At 54.2% G+C, this 26777-nt stretch overlaps 10 protein-coding genes across 10 annotated transcripts; 6 read left to right on the forward strand and 4 right to left on the reverse strand.

Moving 5' to 3' along the window:
* Window positions 1-134: 134 nt before the first annotated feature.
* Window positions 135-5053, reverse strand: GUITHDRAFT_139326 (hypothetical protein; the record flags this gene model as incomplete). Its single annotated transcript, XM_005831979.1, has 15 exons — window positions 135-275; window positions 531-653; window positions 864-2932; window positions 2964-3010; window positions 3177-3250; window positions 3362-3424; window positions 3470-3515; window positions 3572-3681; window positions 3777-3977; window positions 4060-4109; window positions 4158-4264; window positions 4323-4401; window positions 4424-4549; window positions 4583-4685; window positions 4760-5053. The coding sequence occupies 15 exons, from the start codon at window positions 5051-5053 to the stop codon at window positions 135-137; spliced, it is 3633 nt and encodes a 1210-aa protein (XP_005832036.1).
* Window positions 5054-5316: 263 nt separating this feature from the next.
* Window positions 5317-7441, forward strand: GUITHDRAFT_94821 (hypothetical protein). Its single transcript, XM_005831980.1, has 3 exons — window positions 5317-7139; window positions 7192-7278; window positions 7329-7441. The coding sequence occupies exons 1-3, from the start codon at window positions 5415-5417 to the stop codon at window positions 7374-7376; spliced, it is 1860 nt and encodes a 619-aa protein (XP_005832037.1). The 5' UTR covers window positions 5317-5414; the 3' UTR covers window positions 7377-7441.
* Window positions 7442-9825: 2384 nt separating this feature from the next.
* GUITHDRAFT_163413 (hypothetical protein) lies at window positions 9826-12899 on the forward strand (the record flags this gene model as incomplete). Its single annotated transcript, XM_005831981.1, has 7 exons — window positions 9826-12021; window positions 12072-12169; window positions 12217-12316; window positions 12371-12430; window positions 12484-12535; window positions 12591-12682; window positions 12765-12899. 7 exons carry the CDS (start codon window positions 9826-9828, stop codon window positions 12795-12797), a joined length of 2631 nt encoding a protein of 876 aa, XP_005832038.1. The 3' UTR covers window positions 12798-12899.
* A 140-nt stretch (window positions 12900-13039) lies between these two features.
* GUITHDRAFT_139329 (hypothetical protein) lies at window positions 13040-14032 on the reverse strand (the record flags this gene model as incomplete). Its single annotated transcript, XM_005831982.1, has 8 exons — window positions 13040-13051; window positions 13080-13130; window positions 13191-13247; window positions 13318-13368; window positions 13415-13441; window positions 13528-13645; window positions 13702-13853; window positions 13910-14032. 8 exons carry the CDS (start codon window positions 14030-14032, stop codon window positions 13040-13042), a joined length of 591 nt encoding a protein of 196 aa, XP_005832039.1.
* Window positions 14033-14435: 403 nt separating this feature from the next.
* GUITHDRAFT_109104 (hypothetical protein) lies at window positions 14436-16396 on the forward strand (the record flags this gene model as incomplete). Its single annotated transcript, XM_005831983.1, has 9 exons — window positions 14436-14552; window positions 14605-14916; window positions 14971-15069; window positions 15206-15643; window positions 15695-15753; window positions 15800-15873; window positions 15921-16028; window positions 16077-16228; window positions 16304-16396. 9 exons carry the CDS (start codon window positions 14436-14438, stop codon window positions 16394-16396), a joined length of 1452 nt encoding a protein of 483 aa, XP_005832040.1.
* Window positions 16397-16651: 255 nt separating this feature from the next.
* Window positions 16652-18853, reverse strand: GUITHDRAFT_109105 (hypothetical protein; the record flags this gene model as incomplete). Its single annotated transcript, XM_005831984.1, has 16 exons — window positions 16652-16750; window positions 17068-17142; window positions 17193-17276; window positions 17322-17396; window positions 17447-17504; window positions 17555-17610; window positions 17657-17701; window positions 17809-17911; window positions 17955-18023; window positions 18076-18110; window positions 18157-18186; window positions 18237-18315; window positions 18381-18447; window positions 18496-18607; window positions 18659-18734; window positions 18789-18853. The coding sequence occupies 16 exons, from the start codon at window positions 18851-18853 to the stop codon at window positions 16652-16654; spliced, it is 1128 nt and encodes a 375-aa protein (XP_005832041.1).
* A 1029-nt stretch (window positions 18854-19882) lies between these two features.
* GUITHDRAFT_139332 (hypothetical protein) lies at window positions 19883-21071 on the forward strand (the record flags this gene model as incomplete). The annotated part of the gene is made up of 5 exons (XM_005831985.1): window positions 19883-19891; window positions 20171-20361; window positions 20410-20458; window positions 20516-20881; window positions 20958-21071. 5 exons carry the CDS (start codon window positions 19883-19885, stop codon window positions 21069-21071), a joined length of 729 nt encoding a protein of 242 aa, XP_005832042.1.
* Window positions 21072-21197: 126 nt separating this feature from the next.
* Window positions 21198-21724, reverse strand: GUITHDRAFT_152836 (hypothetical protein). Its single transcript, XM_005831986.1, has 3 exons — window positions 21707-21724; window positions 21500-21647; window positions 21198-21447 (listed from the first exon to the last, which is right to left on the reverse strand). Exons 1-3 carry the CDS (start codon window positions 21712-21714, stop codon window positions 21289-21291), a joined length of 315 nt encoding a protein of 104 aa, XP_005832043.1. The 5' UTR covers window positions 21715-21724; the 3' UTR covers window positions 21198-21288.
* Window positions 21725-22541: 817 nt separating this feature from the next.
* On the forward strand, window positions 22542-22979 carry GUITHDRAFT_109108 (hypothetical protein; the record flags this gene model as incomplete). The annotated part of the gene is made up of 3 exons (XM_005831987.1): window positions 22542-22561; window positions 22621-22768; window positions 22821-22979. 3 exons carry the CDS (start codon window positions 22542-22544, stop codon window positions 22977-22979), a joined length of 327 nt encoding a protein of 108 aa, XP_005832044.1.
* An 829-nt stretch (window positions 22980-23808) lies between these two features.
* Window positions 23809-26765, forward strand: GUITHDRAFT_109109 (hypothetical protein; the record flags this gene model as incomplete). The annotated part of the gene is made up of 2 exons (XM_005831988.1): window positions 23809-26091; window positions 26265-26765. The coding sequence occupies 2 exons, from the start codon at window positions 23809-23811 to the stop codon at window positions 26763-26765; spliced, it is 2784 nt and encodes a 927-aa protein (XP_005832045.1).
* Between the last annotated feature and the right edge of the window lie 12 nt (window positions 26766-26777).

The following is a 26777-nucleotide window of genomic DNA, read 5'->3' on the forward strand; positions in this document are numbered from 1 at the left end:
GGTATTGAGAGGGGAGAAGAACACCATAATTCCTGAATGAAAAGTTATATTGTTTGACATGGACATTTGCATATTAAGGTTACCCTTACTCCTCCTCCTCCTCCTCCTCCTCGCTCTTTCTCTTCCTCCTCCTCTCAGCTCGTCGTGTTCTCCTCCTGCTCCTCCTCCTGCTCCTCCTCCATCATCTCGCTCACTGCCGCTCTCCCCTTCCTTGTCCTGCTCAGCGCCTCCCGCAGCTCCTCTGCGATGTAGCGCTCAGCCCAAAGCTGATCTTGCTGCTCAGTGGAGGAGAGTCAGAGGGGTTGAAGGCAAGAGGAAGAAGGGGGAGGGGAAGAAGGTGGGGGAGGCAGAAGTGAGGAGGAGGAGGAACATGAGGAGGAGGAGGAACATGAGGAGGAGGAGGAGGAGGAGGAGGAGGAATGTGGAGAGAGGACCTTGAGTGAGATGATCTGTTGCTCAAGCTTGTTTCCTCTCTCCTTCTCCTCTCTGACTCTTCTCTCCGCCTCCTCCCACTCCTCCGTCGCCCTGACCTGTTCCTGCTCTGCTCTCTCGAGCTCCTTCGCCTTCCTCCGCAGCTGCTCGGAAGATGCTGCAGCCTTCCAGGACAGGAAGCGCGCGAGGAGGAAGAGAGACCTGGAGGTTTCCTTCTCTTGCTGGAGGAGGTTGAGAGTGAGTGGATCAGAGCAGGAGAGGGGGAGAAGAAGGAGAAGGGGAGATGGGAGAGCGAGGTGAGAGGGCGGGAGAGGAAGAGAGGGAGGGAGAGGGAGCAATGAAGACTGAGGGAGGACAGGACGAGATACAGAGGAGGAGATCAGCTGGGAGGAGAGAGGGAGGCAGCAGGAGGAGCAGGAGGAGCAGAACACCTGGAGCAGCCTATTCGTCAAGATCAGGTTCGTGTTGAGCCTCCTCAGCTTGTGGAACTTGTTCTTGACGCTGTTCAGCTCCGCAAGGACGTCGACCTCCAGCTCTCTGAACACTTTCCTGTACCTCTCCTCATAGCTCGCCAGCCTCCCTGACGTCAAGCAGACGATCCCGGCATGAAGGGCCTCCAGCGTTGCACACGTCCGCTCCGTCTGCCTGATCACGCTGATGACGTCACCAGGGATTTTACCCCCACCTCCTCCTCCGTCCTCGGTCGATGGACTAACGACACGCTCAGCCGTCGGCCCCTCCGTCTTGTGTCCCTGTCCTCCTGCTCCTGCTCCTGCTCCTGCTCCTGCTCCTGCACTTGTTGGCTCTATTGTCACCTTCGTTGATCTCGAGGCGCTTGGAGTTCCTGAAGAGGCAAGGTCTGCTTCCTCCTCCTCCTCCTCCTCCTCCTCCTCCTCCTCCTCCTCCTCCTCCCATCCAGGCTCAGATCTTCCCATGATTCGTTCTTTCTCTCCTTTCGCCTCAGCGCTCCTCGACTGCAGCAGCAGCAGCAGCTCCTCTATCACGCTCACGCTCAACATCATCGAACTGAATCGCTCGAATGAGACCGAATTCTCCATCTTCATCAGCCTGTATTTCGCCTCTGCTGCAACCTGTATGCGCAGGCTCCTTTCAAACCCTCTCGTCATCTCCTTGACCTCACTCTCCAAGTTTTCTCCCTCATCCCTCAGGATCTTTGCTATCTTGATCGACTTGTCCAACTTGTCTGCCAACTCCCGACAAGTCAACAAGTTCCATCGCATGTCTCGCAGCAACACTCCCTCCATCACCATCACCTCTTCAACCTCTTGGACACACCTCGACACTTCCGAGCACAAACTGCCTGCTGTCTCCTCCAGACACTGAATCCTTGCTCCCATCGTCCATCGCAAACACTCTCCCCGCCTCCGCTCCTCCTCCAGCTGCCCTGCCAGCTCTCCTCCCCGCCTCCGCTCCTCCTCCAGCTCGCCTGCCAGCTCTCCTCCCCGCCTCCGCTCCTCCTCCAGCTGCCCTGCCAGCTCTCCTCCCCGCCTCCGCTCCTCCTCCAGCTGCCCTGCCAGCTCTCCTCCCCGCCTCCGCTCCTCCTCCAGCTGCCCTGCCAGCTCTCCTCCCCGCCTCCGCTCCTCCTCCAGCTGCCCTGCCAGCTCTCCTCCCCGCCTCCGCTCCTCCTCCAGCTGCCCTGCCAGCTCTCCTCCCCGCCTCCGCTCCTCCTCCAGCTGCCCTGCCAGCTCTCCTCCCCGCCTCCGCTCCTCCTCCAGCTCGCCTGCCAGCTCGCCTGCCAGCTCTCCTCCCCGCCTCCGCTCCTCCTCCAGCTCGCCTGCCAGCTCTCCTCCCCGCCTCCGCTCCTCCTCCAGCTCGCCTGTCAGCTCTCCTCCCCGCCTCCGCTCCTCTTCCAGCTGTTTCTCTAGCCGTCTGATGCGGATCGGATCCTCCTGTCTGCTCAAAGAGAAGTTTGCCAGCAGGTCAACCAAGGAGGAAAGGCGATCATCGATGTCGAGCAGCTGTGAGGAGAAGCAAGACAAGCCAGCTCCGAGGGCTCTCATGCCCTCGTCGAAGCTTCTCTCCTCCTCCATCTGCTTGCACAGCAAGCTCTTCACATGATCAAGCATGCTTTCAAGGACTTGATTGTTGGCGTTAGCGATCGTCTCTGCCTCGCCTTTCAGGCACTTGACCTCACTGAGCAGCAGTCTGACATCTCGTTTGACAAGCGCGATGTCAACAGAAGCATCGCCTGTTCTCCTGCCTCCTTCCGAGTTTGAATTACAACCAGCTTGTCCTGCCGCTGTCGTTCTCGCCATCATCGAGCTGCTCTGCCCATCTTTCTCCTCATAATTGTCGCAGTTGACAACTGCACCTTCATCTGCAATTTGATCCCTCTGCGAGCCCACGACAAGCATGCCAGATTGACTTGACAACATCGATGAGCTCTGAATGGACTCAAGTTTGCCGTCATCGCCTTTGATTCTGTTGATCAGGTTTGCATCTTCGACTGTGACCTCCTCCAAGTCTGCAGGTCGAGGAGCTGAAGAGATGAACATGTGAGTTTACCAAACCTCCGACAGAGATATTGTCACCATGTGAACACTTGGCTCCATGCTTCCTGCGTACATAACACGTCATAACCATGTCATGATGGTCGACACCCTTCCGACTTCATCACAACCATTCTTATCTACCACCATTCTTATCTCTTCTCACATCATCATCATCATATTTACCATCACCAACATCTACTCTCATCACAACCATTGTTATCGCAATCTCACCTTCTCTTCCCTTCTTCGACGTAAAATCGCAGCATGTCAAGCACTCTGCTCCCTTCAAAGAGCTCGTTCTGGAGCTGCAGGTTCTGCATATCGAGGCGGGCCATCATTCCCATCGTCAACACCACCTCGTCCCTCCCTTTCCCCCTCTCCCTTCCTCCTCCTCCTCCTCCTCCTTCTCCTCCCACCTTCACTCGCAACTTGTCGTTCTCTCTCATCAGCTCTTCCTCCGAAGGAGACCTGAACGTCTTCTGCTGACACGTCAGCACAACAACTGAAGCTCTTCTTCCTCTCACCATCGATCTCAGCATTCCCTTCTTGCCGCCGGAGACAGGAACATCGCTGCTATGGACATCAATCAGAACCGCTGGCACTATCAGGGACACGTCAAGTCTCACTCGCTGTTCAACATGCTGGAAGTCATGTAGTGGTTCATCCTCTGCAGCTTCTTGATCTGGATCTCTCTCACTCCTCCACCTTCCTCCTCCTCAGCCCTCACCTTGCTCAACTGAGCCGCACTCTCATCTCTCAGCTTGTTGTTCTCGTTCTGCCAACGTCCCCCCGTCATCCCACCAAGTTCGTCAGCATCCATGGGCGGCAGACCTGCAGCTCCAACGCGGTCTGAAGCAGCTCAGACACGTCTTTCTCTCTCGCTGCCCTCTCAGCCGCTACTGAAGCATTCCTCCTCTTCTCACGAAGGTGCAAGGCCCTTCCTTCGTCCAACACAGCTCGCAGTCGGCGTCTCAAGACGTAAAGTGAAGACATCGCTGCAGCGCAAGCCTCCATCGCACACAGTTGATCTCCCTGTGGCTGATCTCAAACAACCCTCCTCGTCGTCGTCGTCGTCGTCGCCCCCCCCCCCCCCCCCCAAACTTTTCATTCCTACCGTGATTTCGGCACTCTCGTCAAACTCAAACTCCAGCACATACTCAGAGTCTGTCGCACATGGACATCAAGGGAGCAGATCAAGATAACAGTTCTCACCATCCTGCTCTTCTCCGTTTGTTTGCATACAAGGCACGTACATCAAAGTCCGCGATTCCATACAGGTGCTGGGACAGGAGCTTCCTGACATGCAAGCTGCCCTCGCACTGAGGCAAAGTGACAAACAAGTGCCGTCAGCGAGCATCGGTCAACCTGGCGGCCTACCTGCAGAAATCTTGAATCTCATGCTGCGCGTCCTCCTTTCCGTTTGAGTGCCCACAGACAAAGTCCGCGGACGATCCGCCTGAGATGCGGTACAATCGCACCGATGGCGTATTGCACACAAAGCTCAGTTGTCGCAGATCGAATGGGGTTGACAAGATCTCTTCCGACGTGTCTGGGTTCAGCATCGTCGTCTCCCATGCCCCCAGGCTCTCGTTCATACTCGATATCTGCGTTTGTATCCAGTGCATAGCCTTGCTGACCTCTCTCTTCCCACCCTCGGATATCAAACTGCCTTGACCTGCAAACGGCTGGCCACCAAGGTCGCGATGCCTCAGGGACTCTGCTTTGCTCGTTTCCTTTGACCTGCAATAAAAAACTTTATCAGACTGAAGAGAGACGGGCTGGAAACAAAACCTCGAAGCTTGCTCTTCTCTCACTGGCGTGGCAGTGTGTACTTGCGACCCGTTCTCCTCCTTTGCCGTGGCGCTCTTGGTGTATTTCAAACACTTATCCACGGCAACTTTCATGGCAGGCTTGCGAGTCGCAGGCTTGCGAGAGCGTATGTAGAGGGAATCTTTTTGCTCATCCGCGCATCCTACCAACTGGTTCATCTCATTGGATGAAATGACCGCCAAGGGTGCTCGCTCGGCCCTACAAAGAGCGATGTCTGCACACTTCATCCTTCCTGGATCAGAGCCAGGGAGGCCCTCCTGTTGCTTGCCCATGACCATGTGATATCGGAGATCTCAGTCCTCTTGACCTCTCCAGCAAGGTAGCACCGTCCTCCCCCTCCTCCCTCTCGCATCCGATGCTGCCACCATGGCCCACAGGCGTGTAGGCGATTCGAAAACCAGGAGGCCCTCATCTCCGCTCCGACCAACTAACCTTTTTTCCGGGCCTGCCTCATTTACTGTCCTTTATGAGATGACCACCCCTACCCCCCCTTATCCCCAAGAGATGACCACTGGTTTGTTAGGGCAACTTCCCCGCCACGTGCTATGTCCCCGATCTGAGGGAACCGGCGCACCTACCGCTCCTCCTCTTCCGCCGCCACCCGCCTGTTGCTGAGTTACCTTCTCCTACCCGCACGCCATGGACCCCAAGACACATCAGCTCCTGCTCCGAGACGAGCAGGGATTGAAGCTCAAGGCAGGTCCCTCCACCGCAAGCTACCAGTACGACTACAATGCCGCACAGTCCTTTGCCCTGTGTCACGCGAAGATTGACGTCGAGTACTCTCCCGATGGGTCACTCGTCGCTGCGATCGATTCTGACAATGCCGTGGTGGTGGTGTACGACACGATCAGCGGAAAGGAGCAGTGCAGGATCAAGTCGAGTGCTGCTGTTGCCTCATTCTCTCCCTTGGGCAGTTTCCTGCTGACGTGGGAGAGGCTAACTGATGACCTGCAGAAGAGTGGGGGGAACCTCCGTGTGTGGGACAGCAAGAGTGGCGCTGAGCTCTCAGCATTCAGCCAGAAGAATTTCAGCAAGGAGAGTTGGCCTTACCTCAAGTGGACGTCGGACGAGTTGATTGCCTGCATGCAGATCACCAATGGAGTGCACCTTTACAACGGCAAGGACATCAAGAAGGGCGTGCTTGCTAAGATCGAGCAAGAGAAGCTGAGCGCCTTCAGCGTTGCACCCGGCCCTCTGCCTTACAAGATCGCCACGTTCGTTCCGGAAGTCAAGGACCAGCCTGCAACCATGAAGCTTTTCTCCTATCCCAATGTGACCGAGCCCGTGGCCACCAAGAAGATGTTTCGAGCAAACGATGCTTCCTTCCTGTGGAGCCCAACAGGGACAGCCGTTGTGATCCGCACGAGCACGGATGTCGACTCCACCGGGAAGAGCTACTACGGGGAGTCCAAGCTTACCTTCTTCTCGGCTGACGGGAGAACGGAGGGCAATGTGGCTCTGTCCAAGGAGGGGCCCATCCATGATGTAGCCTGGAGCCCGTCAGGAAAGGAATTCGTCGTAGTCTACGGATTCATGCCAGCCAAGGCCACTCTCTTCGATGAGAAGTGCAAGGCCATTTTCGACTTTGGCACCGGCTCGAGGAACACGATATCCTGGGCACCTCACGGTAGATTCTTGCTCCTTGGAGGATTTGGAAACATCTCTGGAAATCTGGAGTTTTGGGACAACAACAGGAAGAAGTTGATAGCGAATGTGAAGGCACCTGGCACGACCAACTGGTCCTGGTCTCCCTGTTCGCGGTATTTCCTCACAGCAACGCTGTTCCCAAGACTGAGGGTGGACAACGGCTTCACGATCTTCAAGTATGACGGCACTAGCGTTCACCAGGAGAAGCTTCCTCATCAACTCTACCAGATCTCCTGGAGACCCAGCAAGGCTGGAACGTTCCCTGATCGACCTGCAAGCCCGGGGGCTGGGGGCAAGTCTGCAACCTCGACCTCGAGCAACGAGCCTGCGGCACCCAAGGCTTACGTCCCTCCCCATCTGCGAGGGAAGGACAACGCAGGGAATGCCAGGCCGACGTTCTCCCTGCATGACTACGAGCAAGCGTCCAAGGTCGGCGGCAACACCTCAGCGCTGGGTCGGCAGCTTCCTCCTGGCGCCTATGAGGACGAGCATCAGATCAGCAAGTCTGCCATGAAGAAGAAGAAGGCCAAGGAGAAGGCTCAGCGAGAACAGGAGGCAGCACAAGCTCTTGCTGAGACGCAGAAGGCGCTTGCTGCTGCAGGGATCGACAGTGTGCCAAACCAGAACGCTAAGCAAGATGATGGACCGAAGAGTTACACCAATGAGGAAGAGATCAACAAGAGAATCAAAGCTGTGAATAAGAAGATCAAGCAGGTGAGTTGGTTGAGGTTGATGTCTGCTCACCGATGTGACGAACTTTCCAAAGGCTGAGGCATTGAGGGAAGACGAGAAGTCAGGGAAGGAGTTGAATGCCGATCAGAAGAAGAAGATTGAAAGTATATCCGAGATGCAGGTTCGAGCTTGTTTGTCAGGAGTGCAATCCTCACTGTTATGCGCCAACAGAAGGAGATCGAGGAGCTCAACAAGGCATTGCAGAATGTACAAGGTTGAGTATGATGTGATCATTACAACGCCCGCTTCTGTAACCTCAACACAAATAAACGAACAAAATGCTCGAGTTTTACAGGTTATGAATCTCAAGATGTACATCTACATCTGGTCCCAAACGCCGATACCGGTTATTCCCTTGGGGCTATACAACCTACACCCCCCAATGGTCGTCACTCGACGGCCGTGGTTGGCGTAGAAGTAATACGCACTCCAATCGTCTGTTTCCACTGCGAGAATATGCCTGCTGCAGTGCAAGATGTTGTGCATGAGGGAGATGCTGTCGATGATCGGCGACATGATAATCATGTTGTTTACCTGCAGCTATAGGGATCACAGTACCAGCAGCTCCTCTTGTACACCTGTTGGACATGGCGTCGTTCAGAGCTCGTCCGGGTCCCATTCGCATGCTGCCAGGGTTGCTGATAGATAGAGTCGGGATCGATGTTCATTTGAAAAGTAAACCATGTTGTAAGTGCAGCCAGGTCCGCTCTGACCGGCCATCTTGGCATGACACGAGCCCTGAGCTCATTGATCGGCCGGGGACCGCAGGCTCTAGAGTGGTCGCTTGCGATGACCTGCCACATTGAGGGCAGGAAGTTCCGAGTTTGGGGCCGCCGGTCAGGTGAGTTCACCTCTGTGTCATGAGAATGGGTAGTTCACTTGGATAACCTAGGGGTAGTGTGTGTTCAAGGCAGTGTTGGCGCTGTGGGAGTCTTCCCTTTGAAGACTTGGGCCCCGACAAACATACTGGATCCCCTCCACGGACGTTGGTTTGCCTCCTGTGCTAACTGCCCTCGATCTGCATTCAGATCGTCAACAAGTCGTGGCGCCACGTTCACCCCGTGCCAAGTTGTGACCGACGAGGTTCGTCCATGCCTTCACCGCCAGGCGAGTGCCGTTACCCGCGGCGTGGAGGTCCCTTCCTCTATGGGGGAAGCTCCGTGAAGCTGGGAGGAAGCGTTCTCTACGGGAAGAGGGAAGGAGACGAAGATAAGGAAACGAGAAGGATTGTTACAAGCCCGGCTGCTTCCACAGCCTTTGCGACCAAGTTTAGCAGCCCACTGTACATGCGAAAGGAATCTACAAGGAGACTTGATGCAGACTCGTCAACCTCGGCGAGGAGGGTGAGCGGTAGGATGAGCTGGAAGAGGCGACGAAGAGCTGCAGGTTTGCCCACAGTGACAAGCTGTACATCGACGAGTCACAGCCAGTCCAGTGGCGGACACCAAAAACGCCCGAACAGTTAAAAGTTCAACTCATTCTTCACGATCAGTACTGATTTAATGCAACTGAGATGTCATAGAGCACAACCTAACCCAATTCACCGACTTACAATCCTGCGATCTTGAGGCCAGCGTGGTCATCCTGTCAAACTTGGTCAGCATCAACCGCAACCCTGTCACTTCAAGGACCTGGGCAGAGTAGTTGGAGCCAGGGATGAGGGATCCCTCAGCCCATGGCTGGGAGCCACGGGAGCTGACGTTGATGCGGGTTCCAGTAACGTTCCAGTGAAGAGAAGTGAACTGCAGGAATTTCATCGTCAGTTTGACGCCAGCATTCAAATTTTCACATTGTGCTGTGGCAACACTTGCAATCGCGGATTCAAACAGAGAGCCACTTCGAAGCAACAGGCAACATGAAGGAATGTTCGAGTGGGAATACTAAGTATATCAGGAGGAAGTGATGACAGTCGAATCCTGCCAATCTTGATTTCTTCGAAGATGAGAGGCGACGATGCGAAGGTGCCGTTTGATCAGGAAACACAACATATGGGCAGGGAGGAAGGGTGACGAAAAGAGGAACAGCAAGCTGCACAAAGTTCTAACAGGTTCATATCAAAGATCTCATGCCATCACAAGAAGCAGGAGAGGCAGCGTGCGCGCAACGCCTCTGCCCATTGTCGTATGTCTCACCATTGTCGGCCTTGTGCTTCTTAAGAGACGCCGCAGGAAAAAAGAATGGCTCTTCGAAATCCGTTACATACACGTTGCAAAGCAGTTGTCGTCTGTAACTGCAGTACAACCGTTAGATATTGTAACGGCTCGAAACAACCGACATTGTCGTGGGTGAGGTGAGGACTGAGTAGCCTGTAGGGGCAGGGGAGTAGAAGGCGAGATGGTTGAGGAGATCAGCAGAGAGCATGTCGAAGAGGAGGAGGAGAAGGTGGACAGAGGAGGCCAAGGGGAAGGAGAGGGATAGAGGAAGGGGGAGAGGAAAGTGAGGTCATGCCTAGGGAACAAGCATGCAGCCAGGGCATGGGACCAGAATAGACGAGGTCAAAAAACGAGTTGGAGAGGAGCGAATCATGATTGAAAGAGGGGAAGGAAGGAGTGGAAGGATTGCTTGGAATATGCACCACAAAATCTGACGTCGTCCTCATAGATGATGAAATTCACGGAACCATCTTGATCAGAGCAGATGCGAGAGGTGTAATCTCTACCGCGAGACCATGCAGGGGTTGAAAGAGGAAGCCACGATGGTGCCTGGTGAGGTTCCTCCAGACCTTTCCAACGAGGAGGCAGAGATTGAAACCCTGTCACTCCGCGATGCTCCGGCGCTGGAGGGAGACGACTACCTAGACACTGGCCGTCGAAGTGAGGGTGGGCCCCCTCCTCTGGTAGAATCTGCCTCCCAGAACGATTTCTTGAAGGTAGACAGGAACGGAGTTCTGACAGCCCAAAGTAGAAGGAGGACTTCCAATGGAAGTCAGAAGCTAGACATCCTCATCAACGATGAAGTAGCAAGCAAGGGGTTTGGGGAGGCTAAGGACATCGACGTGGAGTACTTGCCAGGACAGGACAAGAACGCGCGGCCGTATAGCGTGCCAGGATCGGCATGGAGTGAGAGCAGATTGGACCTGGATGCCCGGAAGGATCCACAAGCTGAGGAGTTCCAGCAGATGAAGATTGCAGTGGAGCAGATCTTGGAGTTCAAGGTTCGTCAGAGAAAGGAGGCTCAAGGGGCCTTCAAATGGGACATGATCAGCCTAGCGGTCTACTTGATCTTCTTGATCATCTTCTCGGTCTACTTCATCTACGTCTACGGCGATACCCAGACTAGAATTATCTACGATACCAAATCAGCCGTGGAAAACATCGTAGCTAACTCAGGGGGCTACGGGGTACCTGCCACCTACTCTTTGTCGAGTATGGCTTATATCAATGACATCTACACCTACCTTTCGAACGTCATCGTCCCGGTGATCTCCTTGACGAACCTCACGAAGCTGGATCCCCGCTGCGAGCCTGACGGGAGGAGCAAGAACCAGATCTGCCTGACTCCGTCTAGTCCACTTTACCAAGAGAGCTTGTGCTGCCTTACAATCCAGCCAAACCCATCGGTTTTTGTCACAGGGGGGAACGTGCTGATGAACTATTTCAGGATTCGGCAGCTGAGAGTTCGACAGACCACCAACTCAAATCTCGGGGTAAAGATTGCAATGTATCCATCATTCGATGTGGATACCCAAGAGACCCATGATGGGGGCGGGACTCTGCCTACTGAAGATCCAACTGGGCTGAGAATCGACTGGCCTTCAGGCAAGAGTTGGTACAGGTACACACCCTGCTACACAGATTGTTATGTCGAAGACTCCAAGGCAACACTCCTCAACGTGTACACGTCTGGTGGATATGTTGCTTGGCTGAATGGCACCACGGAGGACATGTTGGCTGAAGTCCAGGATCTGAAGAAATACGAATTTATCGATGAATCAACAAGGGCATTGTTCATGGACTTTGCGGTATTCTTCCCCGCTCGGAACCTCTTCAGTGTCACAACAGTCTTGATAGAGTTGACGGCAGCCGGAGGCTTCTATTCGAGCTATGTGATACGAGTGAGTGACCTGCGTCAGTCAATGTCTCAGTTGTGGATTATCTGGGAACTTTGTATCTACGGGTATGCGCTCGGGGTGTTGATGATCATCGATATTGTCAAACTCTTCAGGAGAGGGATCGCGTTCTTCAGAGATGGGTGGAACTATCTCAGCATGGTCAAGTACTCGTTCTTCGTCTGGGGTCTCTTCATTCGAGTTACACTTGACAGCAAGATATCAAGAATAGGAGACATGGTGCCTCAAGGGGACATGGCGAACAATTTTCCGTGGCTCAGTGTAATGTACCAAGAGGATTTCTACAACCTGCTGTTTGGAGCCAGTGCTTTGCTGTCTTGGATAGGCCTGCTCAATTACGTGGAAGCCATTTCTCCTGGAACGAGGGAGCTCACGGGGACCCTGGCTGGTTCAGCGTCGCATCTCAAGACCTTTGTGGTCTTGCTCTTCATCTTCTATGTGGGCTACTCAAAGGCTTTCACCCTCGCGTACGGTTCGCAGCTCAAGGATTTTTCTAGCATCCAATACAGCATGATCTCGCTCTTCCAGATCATCATTGGCCAATCAGATTATCAAAGTCTTGCTAATGTCCATAGGACGGTCACTCCTATCCTCTTTATCAGCTTTGTGATCTTTCTGCTGTTTATCATGCTCAACATGTTCCTTGCCGTGGTCATGAAGACTTATGATCAAGTCCATGAGTCCCTGGCAGACAAGTCGAAGAACTTCGTGACTGGAACAAGCCTCATGCGTCAGAAAGCAAGGGAGTTCTGGAAGACCTTGACGGTGAAGTCAGTCGATGAGCTCTTGAGCATGGTGATGCGCTTCCGACATCTGCGTTGCATGTTCATAACATCTCCATGCAGGACGAAAAGAAGGACTCGGGAAGGTTCGGAATCTACGACGTCCGCAGCGTCTTCGATCGTGAGAACTTAACGAAACGAGAGTTCCAACTGCTGTTCAGGTTGTGCGCGAGGATGTGCAAGGAGGAATTCTGAAGTTGCTGGGCAGGGGAGACGAGAAGGCGCTGGATAGGATGGGAGTCAAGACTGTGGAGGAGCTGCTATCATTCGCTGACGTATCCGGGGATCCCAAGCTTTCTGTCAATGAGGTGGAGGAGAGGAGGGGAAAAGAGGATTCCCCTCAGTGCTGAACGCCCAGCTAGGTCCGAGAGCACAGAGAGAAGATCAAGAATATGGAGAGGAATGAGGTCAAGACTCTTGAGGTGCAGCACTGTTCGGATGATCGTGCCAAGTCTTTTCTCACTGGGATGGACAGGGAGCGGACCTAGAAGGGTTGAAGCAACAGATCGCCGAGTCGATGTTGCAAGGTCTTATCTTACACTTCTCGTCTCCTCCCTCCCAGCTCACTCCCTTTGCGTGAAGCTCTACAAGCTCATGCGGAAGAGCTGAAGATCTTTGTCGAAAACCAGCTTTCTCAGGTCACCCTCCTGTTGTCAGGCTCCCAGGTCCAGCAGGTACGTCCGATCACTGTTTCACGTTACCTTCGATCTAGATGTGCAGTTCCCTCTGAGTTGTCTCTTACTTGTCGTCGTGTAGATTCCACCACCTCCTCCAGAGGATCAAGACTGAAGCCTTTGTTGAAATGTGTTCCAAATGTTGATGATGTATATTTCGCGGTCGCGCCAACCTGTTGCTGTACAGGACAACTTGTGAATAGATCCAACGAATCTCATCTTTAATAATCCGGGTATTTGTAGTTCATCAGGACATTCTGTTCTGTCCCGCTCTTGGGGTCGTTATAATCGTCAACCACAGACTTGGGCGTCTTGTCCCAGGTGTACCCAGAAACAGGGTGCAACTGCGGAGGAATGTCAGGGCATGCCCTGCGTTCACATGGCTGTCTCTCTTCACCTTGTCATTATCCCACACATTGACCTCTCCCAGTGCCTTCGTCGAAGAGTCCTGCAGGCAAGCAGCGTGAGCGACAAGTACCAAAAGGCAGGAAGACGCAAGTTGGTAGACCTGATCGAAGGAATCGTCCTCGTAGTGTTTGAAGTTGAATGTCATCTTGTCGCCCAGCTGCAGTTCAGCGCAGTGAGCAAACAGATCACAGAGGTGAGAGGAGAACACTGGAGAGGAAAACACACACCTGCCATGAGCTGTCTTGGCTGGCGTCTGAATGATCGTCCCAGACATTCGGCTGCAGCACATTTCACTCTAGGAACCTCCTGCTCTCCTTCACTCACCTCTCTCAAGGCCTGCGCCGGAGATTCCTTCCAATCAAAATGTTGCCAGTTGTGAAACGTCTCCTAACATTCCAACTGCGTGAGGGAACAAGAGAAACGACTGTTCAGCCCACCTTCAGTCCGTTCTTGCGCTCATCGAAGGGATACTTGTCTGGAAGGTCTTCCCAGACGTTCTTTGTATCCGCAGCCTTTGTAGGAGGGTATGGGCTCTCACCAGTCGAGTGCGAGGTGCTGCATGCAGAGACGTGTCAGGGTTCGATCAAGTTACGAGCTGCCTAGATCCTCACGTTGAAAACCCATAGCCCTCGAAGTTATCGAAAGGGTTCTTCTCAGGGGTATACGAGTAAGCAGGCGCCTTGTATCCTGCATCAAAGTCTTCTAGAGGGTTCTCTTCCGGCGTGAAAGTGTATGCCAGGCTCTGCATTCGTGCCTTTGCCAACTGTTGCAAATCAAAGTGAGCACAGGGCGGGCAAGTAGGATGTAGGAAGCGTTGACCTGGGCCCTTCCCTTGCTGTACATCGTCACTCGTCCAGGTACAGCAGATTCAAGGTGACTGCTCGCAAACAAGAGCAGCAGGAGGAGAGTCCCTCCCGCGCCCCCGGCCGCCGCCCACACCATTCCCTCAGCTCGCGCCATTGCGCGAAGAGCCGTAACGGTTACCTGGTCCGTTGTATTACCAGTTACACAGCGGTTAACAAACATGTTTGACTGTTATGACCGTTACATAGTTTGTGGCAGCATGCATACGGCGGTGGGGAGCGGTTGTCGGCAGTTGGAGGCGGCAGCGGCGGGGAGATATGTCGAGACTGTAGCTAGCATGAGGATGGCGAAGACAAGGGGGGAGGATGAGGAGAAAGAAGATGATGATGAAGGTCATGAGGAGGAGGAGGAGGAGGAGAGAGGAGAGAGCAACAGGTTAGGTGAAGCCGAGACCGGTCAGGATCTGAATGAAACCGCCCATCTGTTCTTGCCGCCTCCAACTTTCCACTGCGTAACTACTTGTCTCTTTGTCACGATCTTCATGTCTTATCGTCCATTTCAGCACGTCGCGTTCGAGGATGACCAGGAAGGGGAAGAAGAGCGAGCGAGCAGACTTGAGCGGGCGGAGCTGAGCATGCGAAGGCTCCTGGCGAATCAGGTGAGTTCAGACTGGATGTAGTACACCAACATCTCACTGGTACCGCGTGTAGATCCGTGATATCTACGCGCTCCTCAATTCCATGAAAGGGCTCCCCGACGACGAAGGCTTGAAGGCCCTGATAGCGGACGCGGAGCTTGCCACGTTCACGGCGTTCCAAAGGGAGATATCGGACCTTCACGAGAGCATGCAGGATATGTTTGTTCAGAAGCTGAGAGATCAGATCGAGACGCGGAGGACTGAGATCCAAAATGATGTGAACCAACAGATAATGACGCAGAGGAGGCGGTACTTGTCCATTATGCGAGCGTGGGAGCGACGGAAGTCGGAAACTTCAGCTCGCAAGCTCTCCAAGCACTTTCATGTACACCCATTCAGCTACACTCTTTGCAGGAACTCTGATGATTGTTCCCTCCAGGTGGGTTGCAAACCTTCGATTGCCGATTGGACTTGCATGCAAATCTCTCCCGGCGTGAGCCCGTTGCCTCTTTGGCTCGCACGGCTGCGATGCAATGTGGTGCGTGCAAGACACTTGGTTTATGCTCCTCTCCTTCTCCGGCTCGCTCCTTCTGCTCCCTGTCCTCTCCTGCTCCTGCTCCTTCCTCCTCTATGTGGTTCCCGTTCTTTCGACAGGCTTATGCTCTCGCTATCAGGTCGGACTGGACGCGGATGAGGAGATAGTTTACCGAGCGCAACACCGGGCAGCCTCTGCCGGCCTGATTGAACGATGTGTCTTCGTGAAAGGAGAGCTTTCGAGGCTTGCCCGAGAAGAACCCTTCTCCTTTCTTGACGTTAAACGTGCATTGAAGAGATTCGTCTCAGGAGGATTCGCGGAGTATTCCGATGTAGTGATGAGAATGTTAGAGCAAGAGGCGCAGGGCTTGACACCAGCCGCTGCCCAGCACACCTCGTGCAAAACTCTGATCCTGCAACATATCCTTCTGGAGCAGCGAATAAGGGACGAGTCAAGACCTCTTTCCCCTGCTGTTCCCCAGCAGAAAACAAAGAGCTTTAACGGCGACTTTGACCTTGTTGTTGTACTGGATGCTGGCAGCGCTGCAAGCATTCTAGAATCTCCAGAGCAGCTTGAGGTGGTTGAGAAGCTTTTGACTGTTTCGTGATTAACCGAGCTGCACTGCAAGGGGATGAGAAAGATGATAAAGCCCGGAGGTCTATTGTTCCTTCTTTGCGGCAACAACAGGTGGGGAAGAGATGGGGAGTTCACCTATGATGACTTCAATTAACAGAGAGCCGTCCGATGGTGTTCCATCGTTCTCCAAGCAGCAAGTCTGCATGCAGTTTGCTCGCTCGTTTGATCAGGGTGATAAGACGGAAACGTGCGTGTGATAGACTGAGAAATTTCATCAGAAGAGATTTTTGAGACGAGGTTTGACATGGAACAAGACCCGTCATTCTCCTCCAAGCCTGTTCTTGCTTGGTGCGCTCTCTTCCGCCGTCGGCTTGAATTGGATGCAAGTGAGTTTGGGAGGGTGAAAGTCTCCCTGCTCACTCAGAAGTCTCCAGGGTCTTGGAGGAGCGTCGAGGACGCCTGGGGTGAGCTGAACGAGGCTCTGCGACCTCGAGCAGCAGCTGCCGTATCCTTCGATTCCCTCATCGACCTTCTCTTGCGAGATGCCTGCCAAGTTCAGCGGCCCCTCACGATCGCAGCGATGAATGTGAGGAGGAGCATCTCCCAAGTCTCGCAGGTGGGAGGGAGCAGCTTCGGGGCTTCTCGGCTGATCTTTGCGCAGTGGTTGCGAAGGCTGCAGGATGTGGCAGAGCAAACGAGGAGAGACAAGTTGTTCAAAGACGGGAGAGAGATAGGAGTCGTTCTCTATGACTGATGGGGCCTGCACAATATAGGGTTTACCCCCACATCGTTGTGAAGGTGTGCAGGTGAGGGAAAGGCTGTGATGCCACAAGGTTGTGATGTTTGAAGGAAGGCTTCTAGAGCTTGACTAGTGCGCTCCAAGTTACAACTGGAATCAATCTGGTTGGTTGACTTGTTTCATGGAATACTGTGCGATGGTATCACAAGCTTTTCTTTCAGATGCCATTTTCCAACTCTATGGCAGCAGCGGCTCGGTTTCTCTTCCTCCTCAATCGAATGCAAAAGACCAGAGGGCCTTCTTTGGGTCCACAAAAATCTCTGCTTCCCATCCTCTCTCAAGCGGCACATGGATCCTTCCGTCCAGCACCTTCAAAGGTGCTTGTCAACCTTGCAGAAGGGGAGGGGAGGGGAGGGGAGGGAACTGGATAGCAAGGATAGAATCTGCAAGAGGCAAGCGTGTGAGGGTACCAGTTTTGTGTTTTTGCCAGCGGAGTGAACTGTCACGCGCTTACAGATGCCTGTGAAGTTGGAGGCAAAAGAGCGTCAGTTGTCAGTGAACAGCGACTATGTTCGTCCTCCTCACTTCTCAACGACGAATAGTCAATGTTTTCCTGCCCATCGCCCACTAAAGTTGCCTGGAGGGACATGATTGGTTCCTCCTCTTCCTCCTCCTCCTCCTCTTACCTTGCTCGGACTCTGCCCCTGCCAAATGCAGAGACCCTTCTCGTTCTGCCCTGGATTGATGATCGGCTCCCTCACCTTCGTCACATTCTCCTTGAGCATGCAAGAAGGCCAGCAAGAATTCTCACCAGCATCTGAATCTCCTCCGAGTCTGGCGGGAGAAGGTCGTGGGAAGCAGCCTCGTTGGCAGCTGAAGAAACAGCGCCAGCATCCTGAGAGAAAGATCAAAGAGAGAAGGGTCGGGAGATAAGTGTTACAAAGCCGTTGCTGAAGATGTTGTCTAGTTTGATCTGGCTGTAGACCCTCTCTATTCCTCTCAGGACCATAATCACCTGTTTTTCTGACAGTCACCGTGTGCTGGTACCCATTACAGTCTAATCACATCTTGTGGGTTGATCTTGGAAGCCTCCGAGGACCAGGCGGTTGTTCCAGTCCCAGTGCTAGTCGCAGATTCATATCATCCACTGTCATTCTGCGACTCAAGTCTTACCTGATGAGAATCCCGCTGCACTTGTAGCTTTCAAAGGCATCATCGTCGGCTCTGACCTTCAGGGGCTATCAACTTCTATCTTGTGTCACTTTCTGTGCTTACTCTTAGTATAGAGGTCCGGCATGGATCTTTTTCACCGACAAATACCTGCCAAAACTTTCAGACAGAATCAAAAGCTGAATTATGATGAAAAATGGGCTCATGAACTGGAAAAAATCAACGGCTCTGGTATGGGAGCTGGAAAATGACTTGACCTCATTAAGAGCCAAGTTTTCAATGGTATGAAGGTCTTCGCTTGATGATCCTAGAGTGTTGGCCTTGGATAATCTGACAGTCAAACGATTTCGTTTCAACCATCTGCCAGAGTCGTGAACCAAAAACTTTCATACTTGAATTCGACCTGAACTTCCCCTCCTTCAGGCGCTGAAGTGCGACTCCAAATGATGATGCATCCATAGCACAGAGTTTGCTGTGATGGAAATGAACAATCTTGCAAAATGCTTCTCAGCAAAAAAAAGTACCCTCTACTCCTTGTTGGGTCTGTGTTGATCCCAATCTTTGCATTTTGACGTCAGAGAACAAAAGGATTTCAAAGCAGAAACCTGAGGCAAAGCAGATTTGTTTTCCAAAGCCTGTGTTTCAAGCATCAAGAACATCTTCTGGTTGATCTCCTTATGCTTACAGCGCGTAGGAACGTTCCATCTCCACCGGCTGATATCAGGATATCATACTTCTTCCCGTTTAACAACTCTTGTCTCCTGCTGAAGAGCAGATGGTTACCGAAAACATTCAAACATTGCTTTCATGCCAAGGGCCCAGGACTTACGCGCTGTTCGTGCGTGATGATGAACTGGGATCATCCGGATCGTCCAGTGAGCTTGTAAAGCTCTCACCTTCATCACCCGTCAGTGCAGGACAGCCAGTGATCCAGTCTAAAGGACCAGAGGTCAAGATAGTATACTCGATGCCGAAATCCGTGAGAGTCGTTGTAATCTTGTTCAAGGAGTCCATTTGAACTTTGTGAGACTTCTTCACCAGAGCCGAACTGAAACCCTGCCACGACATGTCAGTTGCGTTCAACCATCAGCAAAGTTGTAATCCGACCTCCTCGTCCAGAGTCTTGTCGACAAAGTCGAGCTCGGGCTGTGTTATGTCCGCCCATCGCTTTCCGCATATCCGACTGCACAAACCACGTTCAGGATGGTGTTTCCTCGGATCAGAGGAGACGCGCAACCTTGCTTCGTCCTGATACCTCGTGACTTTGGTTATGATCTGAGCTCGTTCGATCTCCAGGGGCATCGGAGTTCGGTCAGACATACTCTTGTACTTGTTAGGAGAGACGTGACGATGCCTGGCTCCGTTCACAGCTCCCCAGGACCATTTGACATAGAGCCGGTTCGGGTTGGAAACCGATCCTTTCAGCCTTCGCTCATATGCCGAAGTCAGGCCTCGCGAGGACCCATCATAGTACGCCGTGGTATGATGGCTGCGTGCTGACGTTGGGCTTCGTGGGGAGCGGACAAGCTCTTGGTGAGAGGAATAGAAAACAACAGGTTGCAAAGAGGTCGTGTTTAGGGAGCAGAAGGAGGAGCAGAGGGAGGAGCTAAAGCACGATGACATTGTTCTGCTGCTCAGTCGCTTCATGCTTCCAAAGTTCTTGGCCGCTGCCGCCATTCTATGTCTACGACGCCAGGTGTAGATCACCCCACCCCTACAGATCCCAACAAAACTACCCCTCCTCTGAGATTCCGTCTCCCTCGTCGCTTCCTAGAGACGCTATCCTCCGCCCGGCCCCCGGGGCCGTGACCCTCTTGGCACCTGTTGCACTGAGACCGCCGGGCCCGGCACCGGCCCGTCCGATCACGGTGCACTAGTGAACGGGCCGTGGCAGGCGCCTAACCTCGGAGTCTCCGGCCGACTCAGCGATCGGCCCGCAGTACTACCGTAGGCCGGGCCGGCTGAGTCCCGGATCGGACGGCCCGGCGGGCCGCCGCGGGGCCCGGGCCGCTGGTAGACCGCGCCGGAACTCAGGCTCAGCCCCGGCAGGACATGTACTCAGCTTTGAAGCGATAAGCTGGTTATGAGCTTCACCTGAAGAGTCGCACCACCCTTATTGAACCCCAGACGACGAAAGCCTTCAACAGGGTGGTGGGTGCCGTGACTTTTTTATAAGCATCTGGGGGTGGGTAGTGCAGTAATTCTTTCCCCTCAAAGTCGACACACGTATCAGATATGGTGGGGTGGTCTTGCTTGTCTCCAGGGTGGGTAGAGGTTAGTTATATCAAAGGGGTGGGTCCTTCAGTGTTGACCTGAAGAGTCGCCGCCGACATGGCCGAGGTGGGTGCAGTTGAGCCAAGCTGAACTGGAATGGGAGGGGGGAGGGAGGCCAGAGAATGGAAGCAGGGAAGCGGGGAGAAGAAAGAACAGGGAATGTCTTATGGATGGAGGATGCAGATTGATGTTGCTGACTGAACATGATCACCGATCTTGTTTTGTGAGTCAAGATTATCCCTGAAATTGCAATGGAAGGGTAGTGATCCCTAGTTTCCATCTCTGCTTCATCATGAACATTTCTCCCGAAATTTCAAATTTTTGAATGCCCAATTTTTGCCACAGGAGAAGAAGGAACAGGGCGGTATGCCGGAGCTGAAGCTTCCGGACATTTCTATGCCGGAGTTCAACATGCCCGAGATCAAGATGCCGACTGATTTCAACGAAGGCAGTGCACAGCTCGTCGAGATCCTCAAGCCTGTCGAGCAGCTTTCCCCTATCAAGTTTGGTCAGATGCACACTGTCATCAAGGACATGTAAATGCCTTCGGTTGCGCAAAACAAGCTGTGACCTGTGATTCGAAGGAACAAGGAAGCCGGAGACGCCATTGCTAACTATGTTGTCTTCGTGCAGGTCAGTTTATCCTGTGTCAAGATGCTTTCTGTTGTCTGATCCTACATTGATCAACAGATCATCTTCCTTCTGCTGTTCGTTGCCTACTTCGTCATGGGCGTCATCGCTGTCTGCGTTGACTTTGCTGCCATGGATGCTCCTTGCGCGGCTCAGTCATGGGTGTGGTTGTACGTTCTCCTCGTCGTCATCATCCCCACTTCCTTGGGCTTCATCATGTTTGCTGTTGAGGCTGTCTTGAAGTCCATCGACCTGAAGAAGAACGTCGGATGGGAGGTTCCCTCCGTGTTCTTCTCCTTCCCCAGCCCGATCGTGTACATCGTGTTTGGCATCCTTGGCATTGTACTCTGGAGCAACATGGGAGATGAATGCGACAAGTTCTACTCCACGAACCATGGAATGCTCCTCACCATGTTCCACATTCAGGTATTTGTCTTTGATAACGTTGATTGCAACAACTCTGCACGTGCCTGTGAGTCGTTGATCATCCTGTTTCCTACAGGTTATTGTCATGGGCGTTGCCGCAATTTTGGGTGTTATCACCGTCTGGTCCCAGGCTGTCCAGTTCATCACCTCGTTCTTCACCAAGACTGAGGAGAGCGTTAAGTCTGCCTAATTCTTTTGAAATTCTGCATCAGTATCCTCGTGTTTCTAAGGCGTTCAGGAGATGGAGTAAATTAAGACTTTCTGATGCATTGCTTCATCGAACATGTTTGCCGACTGTGCGATCACCTAATCATTGTGGGGCTGATCTGTAATAGTTTATTCAAATAGAACGACGATCACGCTCTGCTCTAGATCGTTAACACGAAAGCCACTCGCAGCATCTTCCTTTACTTGAACGCTGCCACCATCCCCCCGCGCCCGCTCTTCGCAAAGTTCGCCTGGCATCCGTAGCTGTGGCAAGTAACCGACCCGTGGCTGTCCCAGCCGTTGCCCGAGGTCACTCCCCTGCCTCCGTCCTTCCCGTAGCCGACTCCGATCCCGAGTCCCTGCCCCGTCATCAGCTACTCTCCTCCTCTCCCTCCTCCTGGCCTCCCTCACCGCTCCGAGCTTCGACATCTTCGCGCTCAGCTCGTCGGCACCAAGGTGCCCGATCTCGTCGAGGGATGGACCTCCGACAAGGCGGGAGCCATCGCAGTAGGACTGAGTGCACGACACGTGGACTCCGACGTCGTTGCTAGCAGCATTCCTGCACACGCCCATCAGGTCGTCATGGTCAGGGCAGGAGGAACGGCAGGGAGTCATTACCAGAGCATTGAAAGAAGCATGATGAAGACGGAGGAAGAGGAGACTGAGACAAGGGTGCGGCGTTAGTAACGGGCAGCACGAGCGAAGGATGTTGACGAGGATAAAAGTTTAAAGATAGGTCGTGAAAGGGAGCATCGTAAAGGAGGTTCCAAAGGAAAGTTCCAGGCTGGGTTGCTGAAGGCGAGGCCAGACGATAGCTATACCTATCCTCCTATCTTGGATAATACCCCCACCCCCCATCTGCCTCCTTGCCTTCTTTGATCCCTCCCTTGCTCCCTCCCTGCACCCTCCCTTGATTCCTCGTTGCTTGCCCTCCTGCCCGCCCCCTGCACCATGATGGTGGTTGGGTTGCGCTGAAGGGGCAAGTGTGTAGACCCCATCCCCGCTCATTGCATGTATTTTTGCAAACCCGCCTCAGAGGACCCAAGTTTGGTGTGCTGAATGAGGGTCTTTCTATGATTGTCCCTTCGCTGAAAATGTACACGACACAGCATGGGCGATGTTGGCTACGGCGGTTGTAGATGGTTGGGGTATGGATTGAAAGAAAGAGAAGGAGGAGGAGGAGGATCGTTGAGCAGGGAGGAAGGGGAAGGGGAAGGGGGAGTTGGGGAGGGAGCACGAGAGAAAAGGAGAGATAAGTAGAGAGAAGGCAGGCATTAAGGATAGAAAGCTCTTGACGAGACGAACGTGATGTTAACGATTCCCTGTATTGTCCTTCTGAGTCAAAACATTATGAGAGAGATCATTAGCTACGAAGCAAACGCGATTGGCGACTGGTCTACCTTCAAGATTGAGTATCTGACGCTGCACCCTTGTCTCAGTCTCCGTCTTCATCATGCTTATTTCAATGCTCTGGTAATGACTCCCTGCTGTTCCTCCTGCTCTGACCATGACGACCTGATGGGCGTGTGCAGGAATGCTGCTAGCAACGACGTCGGAGTCCACGTGTCGTGCACTCAGTCCTACTGCGATGGCTCCCGCCTTGTCGGAGGTCCATCCCTCGACGAGATCGGGCACCTTGGTGCCGACGAGCTGAGCGCGAAGATGTCGAAGCTCGGAGCGGTGAGGGAGGCCAGGAGGAGGGAGAGGAGGAGAGTAGCTGATGACGGGGCAGGGACTCGGGATCGGAGTCGGCTACGGGAAGGACGGAGGCAGGGGAGTGACCTCGGGCAACGGCTGGGACAGCCACGGGTCGGTTACTTGCCACAGCTACGGATGCCAGGCGAACTTTGCGAAGAGCGGGCGCGGGGGGATGGTGGCAGCGTTCAAGTAAACCATAGCGCTATGGAATCGCTGAGAGCCAGTTTTGACCGTACTCGCCAATCATTCAATAAAGGAAACTACAATGTGGCACCGTGACTGCGAGGCTGATGATCGCCCTGGCCGGGCCACCGCTCTCAGTCTGAGGGCCGTCACGCACTGCAGAGGCCGGAGTCGGATCCTGGCCGGAGCCGGCCCGAGGGCCTGCCAGGCTGCCCGGGGAGTCGGACGGTCGGCCCGGCCGGGCGGCGCTGCCGCGTGGGTGTGTTGCCAAGGTTCACTGTCATCCGGTCATGTTGCCGTTGAAGTTCCGTGGCCACGGAACTTCAACGGCGTGACGCCGCCGGCCCGGCCCCCGGGCGGCGGCATTCTGAGTAGCTGAGCCTGTGCCAGAGTGATGCTGACAGAATGTGCCCGACTCTGAGGCGAGTCAGCGAATACTTGTAAGGAGGAAGGAGAGGTAGGATGGGAGGAGAGAGCGAGCGAACATGGAGAAGAGCGAGGATGGAAGGAAGTGAGCGGGAAGAAGGGGAAGGAGGAGGGCCGGAGCGATCATGGCTGGGAGATGACGTGTCCGAGAGGAGGATGTGAAAACGGATCGGAGCAGACGAGCGAGCTGAGAGGGAGATGCGGGAGGGACTTTTCTGGGTCACAACGCCTCCTTCAGCAGGATACAGAGAGCAGAGAGCTCATGAGGAAAGGAGAGGTGGTAGAGTAAGAAGAAGGATGCACTCTGCGAGTACCAAGGAGGGGGCTTCAAGTGAAGGCTGGAACGAAATGCGCTGAAACAAGTTGTTGTTCTTGGAGCAACCAAACTCAAAACCACTCAGTGAAAGACTAGGATGAGCACAATATTCATCCTCCCAAAGAGCATGTTTTGCAAGCAATCTGTCTATCTCACCGTATTGCTGTGCTTGAACAACGTTGGAGGGCTGAACTTGTACAACCTCCCATTCGAGGCTGCAGACCAGTCTGCCCTACGAGTTGGACCACAGCCCGGCAGCAAGCCAGGAGGGCTGCGGTTACGAGGAGGAAGAGACTTGCTGCGGATCGAAAGGCTAGAGAATGACATGTACAGGATGGGCAAGCACGTCTTCAACTCTCCCGCAGACGCCTACCGGACTGCTCAGGAGCCCTACTTCGTCAAGGCCCCGGGCTCCATCTTGAATCCAGCCCATTGGTTCACTTTCTTGCGCTACCTGCTCGTCGGAGATCCTCAGAGGACCGTGGGGATGAGAAGAGTGAACACTGATTCACACTCGGGCCCTCTGGTCATGATCGACGGGGCTGACGACCTGGCGACTGCCCTGCAAGGTTCCGGCCTCCCACAGCAAGTTCAGTTTGCACTCCAGGCATTCTTGCTCTACCCCATCGTCCTTCCCATAGTGGAGCTCGGCTTCAAGGGGGCAGCAGATGATAGGGAGGAGAATCAGGCAGAGGCCAAGGACGCGAGAGCTGACGTGGAGCTGTTGAAGTCTTCCCTCCTGGCTATGCTGCTCCCTAACGAGAGTTTGATGGGAGAGAGCGACGCTTGGGAGGCCATGCAGAGGCTCAAAAGCAGTGCCGATGTAGCGACGACGACGACGACGACGACGACGACGACGATGGAGATGCCAAAGTTGATGGGGACGAAGGCAGCTGGAGCACTGGCAGGGACGAGAGTCAACCAGTCCAAGGAGGTTCCAAGGAGCAAGGGAGAGAGGCCCACGGAGGAAGGCAGTAGCACGCTGTCGAAGCAGTACCTCAAGTGGAGCCTCAGGAACAGATGGCAGAGGAGGAGAAACCAGATGTTGGTCGGTGAGCACTTCCAGGATGAGCAGTTCGTCGAGGACGCTATCACAGTCCTCTCGTTCCTGATGCACCGGACGAGCCTGGATGCTCCACTGCAAGGGAAGGGGAGGGAGGAGGAGCTGAGCATGAGGGAGAAGGACAAGGAAGGGGCAGCAACGGCGCGTGTGCAGGCACACGATTGGCCCAGTGAGAGCGTCTTGGAGCAGATGGTTCGCCTGCTGGCAGCGCTTGACGGGGTGGTGACGAAAGCATGGGAGCCGAGGGTGCGGGCGGACCTGACGAGCCCTCTCGCCATGTTCGCGACAGCGACTATGTGGTGGTCGATGCTGTGTCATGAGCTCGCAGCCTTCAGCGGCTTCATCCAGCAGCTCACGCAGACCTCCGCCCTCTCCTCCTTCGCCACCGCTTGCAAGACAGTGGCCAACTGGATGCTGCCGGTTGGGCAGCTGGGGATGTCGCTGTACGGGCTGTCGGTGGGGATCAACGGGGTGCGGGAGGCCTTCGAGCTCGCTGAGAAGAAGGAGATGGTGCGTGAGTCGAAGATGCTGGACAAGTTCAGCGAGACGAAGACGATCCTCCTCCGCCAGCTGTCTCACCTGGCCCAGTCCACCTTCCTGTCCGAGATCCTTGCCGGCTTCCTGCTCTTCTTCGGGCAGCTGATGATGACAATCGGCTGCCAGGACATCGCGGGGAAGATCTACTTCCTTCTCTTCGGGATCTCCTCCTCGGCCGTCGCCATCGTCATGAAGACCTACATCGATCTAGACACCGAGAAGAAGTTCGGCTACGACGAGGACATTCTCTCTGTCCCGCAGATCCTCATCAACCATGTCCCCAAGACCATCGCTGTCTGCTCCCACCAGTCTGACTTCCGTGCCATCGCCCTGGTGCAGGCGAAGAGAGAGCGGCTCCTGTGGAAGCTCGCCTGGATGAAGGCCCTCACGCTCATCGATGGGAAGGAGGAGGAGGATACAAGGAGGAGGGTGGCGGCAGGGGACCTCTACAAGTTCGACTACGACCTGGAGCTGAGAGAATTTCTCCACATGATCCTCACTCACGCTGACTCCTGCTCGATCTTTACGAGCCTCAAGCGGCTGCACGCGGACTCGAAGCACAAGAGTCGCAGGCAGCAGGACCCTCTCCTCGTTGCCCTGAGCTGCATCACCGCGATCAAGGCTCTTCAAGAGCTGCCGAACCCGTCAGGATGCATCGACGAGGATGAGTGCATTGCCGGAGAGAGCGAGGAAGGATTCTACGTCAAGGTCGTCGCAGACAAGCTCGAGCAGAACGTCATGCTGTGGATGACTTACCCTCGCTCCGAGATCCTGAACCTGGTGAAGCCTCCTCTGTTTTCTCTGCCCTCTCTCCCCCTTCTCCGATCTTCTTTTCTTCCCTTCTTCGTCTACATTCTTCTTTGATTCGTTCCTTCTGCACTGACCCTCTCTCCGTTCGTCCTCGCCCCTCCTCCCTCTATCGCTTGATTTGTCTCGTCTCACTCCTCCTCCAGGTCCTGATGGGCATGGAAGATGAGAAACTCATCGACGATGTCCACTGCCTCGTTCTCAAGGACATCCTGGTGGACCAGCGGCTGCCGCAAGCAAGCTTTCCTCTCTGTGGGAGGAGAAGTGCGGGGAGCCGAGGAGAGGTAGAGGAGGACGAACTGCTCTCTTCCTTTCTAGACGTGGTCCCTTGCTACGAGGAGCGATCGATCAAGGTCCCGGGATGGCAGATCTACAAGTACCGGCACGGCAAGCACGCGTACAAGTTCCTGCAGGCAGAATTCATGCTCAGCCTCTACCGCTGCGAGATCGACTCGCTGCCTCGTCCGCGCCACCATGCTGTGAAGCTCCTGGCCTCCTCCCTAGAGCGCGGCATCTTGCGGACCATCACGTGGGGTTGGAAGCAAAGAATCCGGTCCAAGATCGGCTGCTACAACGAGGTGCTGCTGGAGATGCTCCGCGAGCTCGACCTGAGGAAGAAACTCTTGTCGCCGGCTCTTGGTACATGAGGACAGGGGAGG

The sequence above is a fragment of the Guillardia theta genome (genome assembly GCF_000315625.1).
Source record: "Guillardia theta CCMP2712 unplaced genomic scaffold GUITHscaffold_37, whole genome shotgun sequence".
In the NCBI taxonomy this organism is placed as follows: Eukaryota; class Cryptophyceae; order Pyrenomonadales; family Geminigeraceae; genus Guillardia; species Guillardia theta.

Bases quoted from the DNA above. Each gene is read 5' to 3' on its own strand.
- GUITHDRAFT_94821 (XM_005831980.1), top strand. From the start codon at position 5,415: ATGGACCCCAAGACACATCAGCTCCTGCTCCGAGACGAGCAGGGATTG. The intron at 7,140-7,191 runs GTGAGTTGGTTG...AACTTTCCAAAG, and splicing joins TGAATAAGAAGATCAAGCAG to GCTGAGGCATTGAGGGAAGA. The intron at 7,279-7,328 runs GTTCGAGCTTGT...ATGCGCCAACAG, and splicing joins AAAGTATATCCGAGATGCAG to AAGGAGATCGAGGAGCTCAA.
- GUITHDRAFT_152836 (XM_005831986.1), bottom strand. The intron at 21,448-21,499 runs GTGAGGGAGGCC...ATGACGGGGCAG, and splicing joins AGATGTCGAAGCTCGGAGCG to GGACTCGGGATCGGAGTCGG.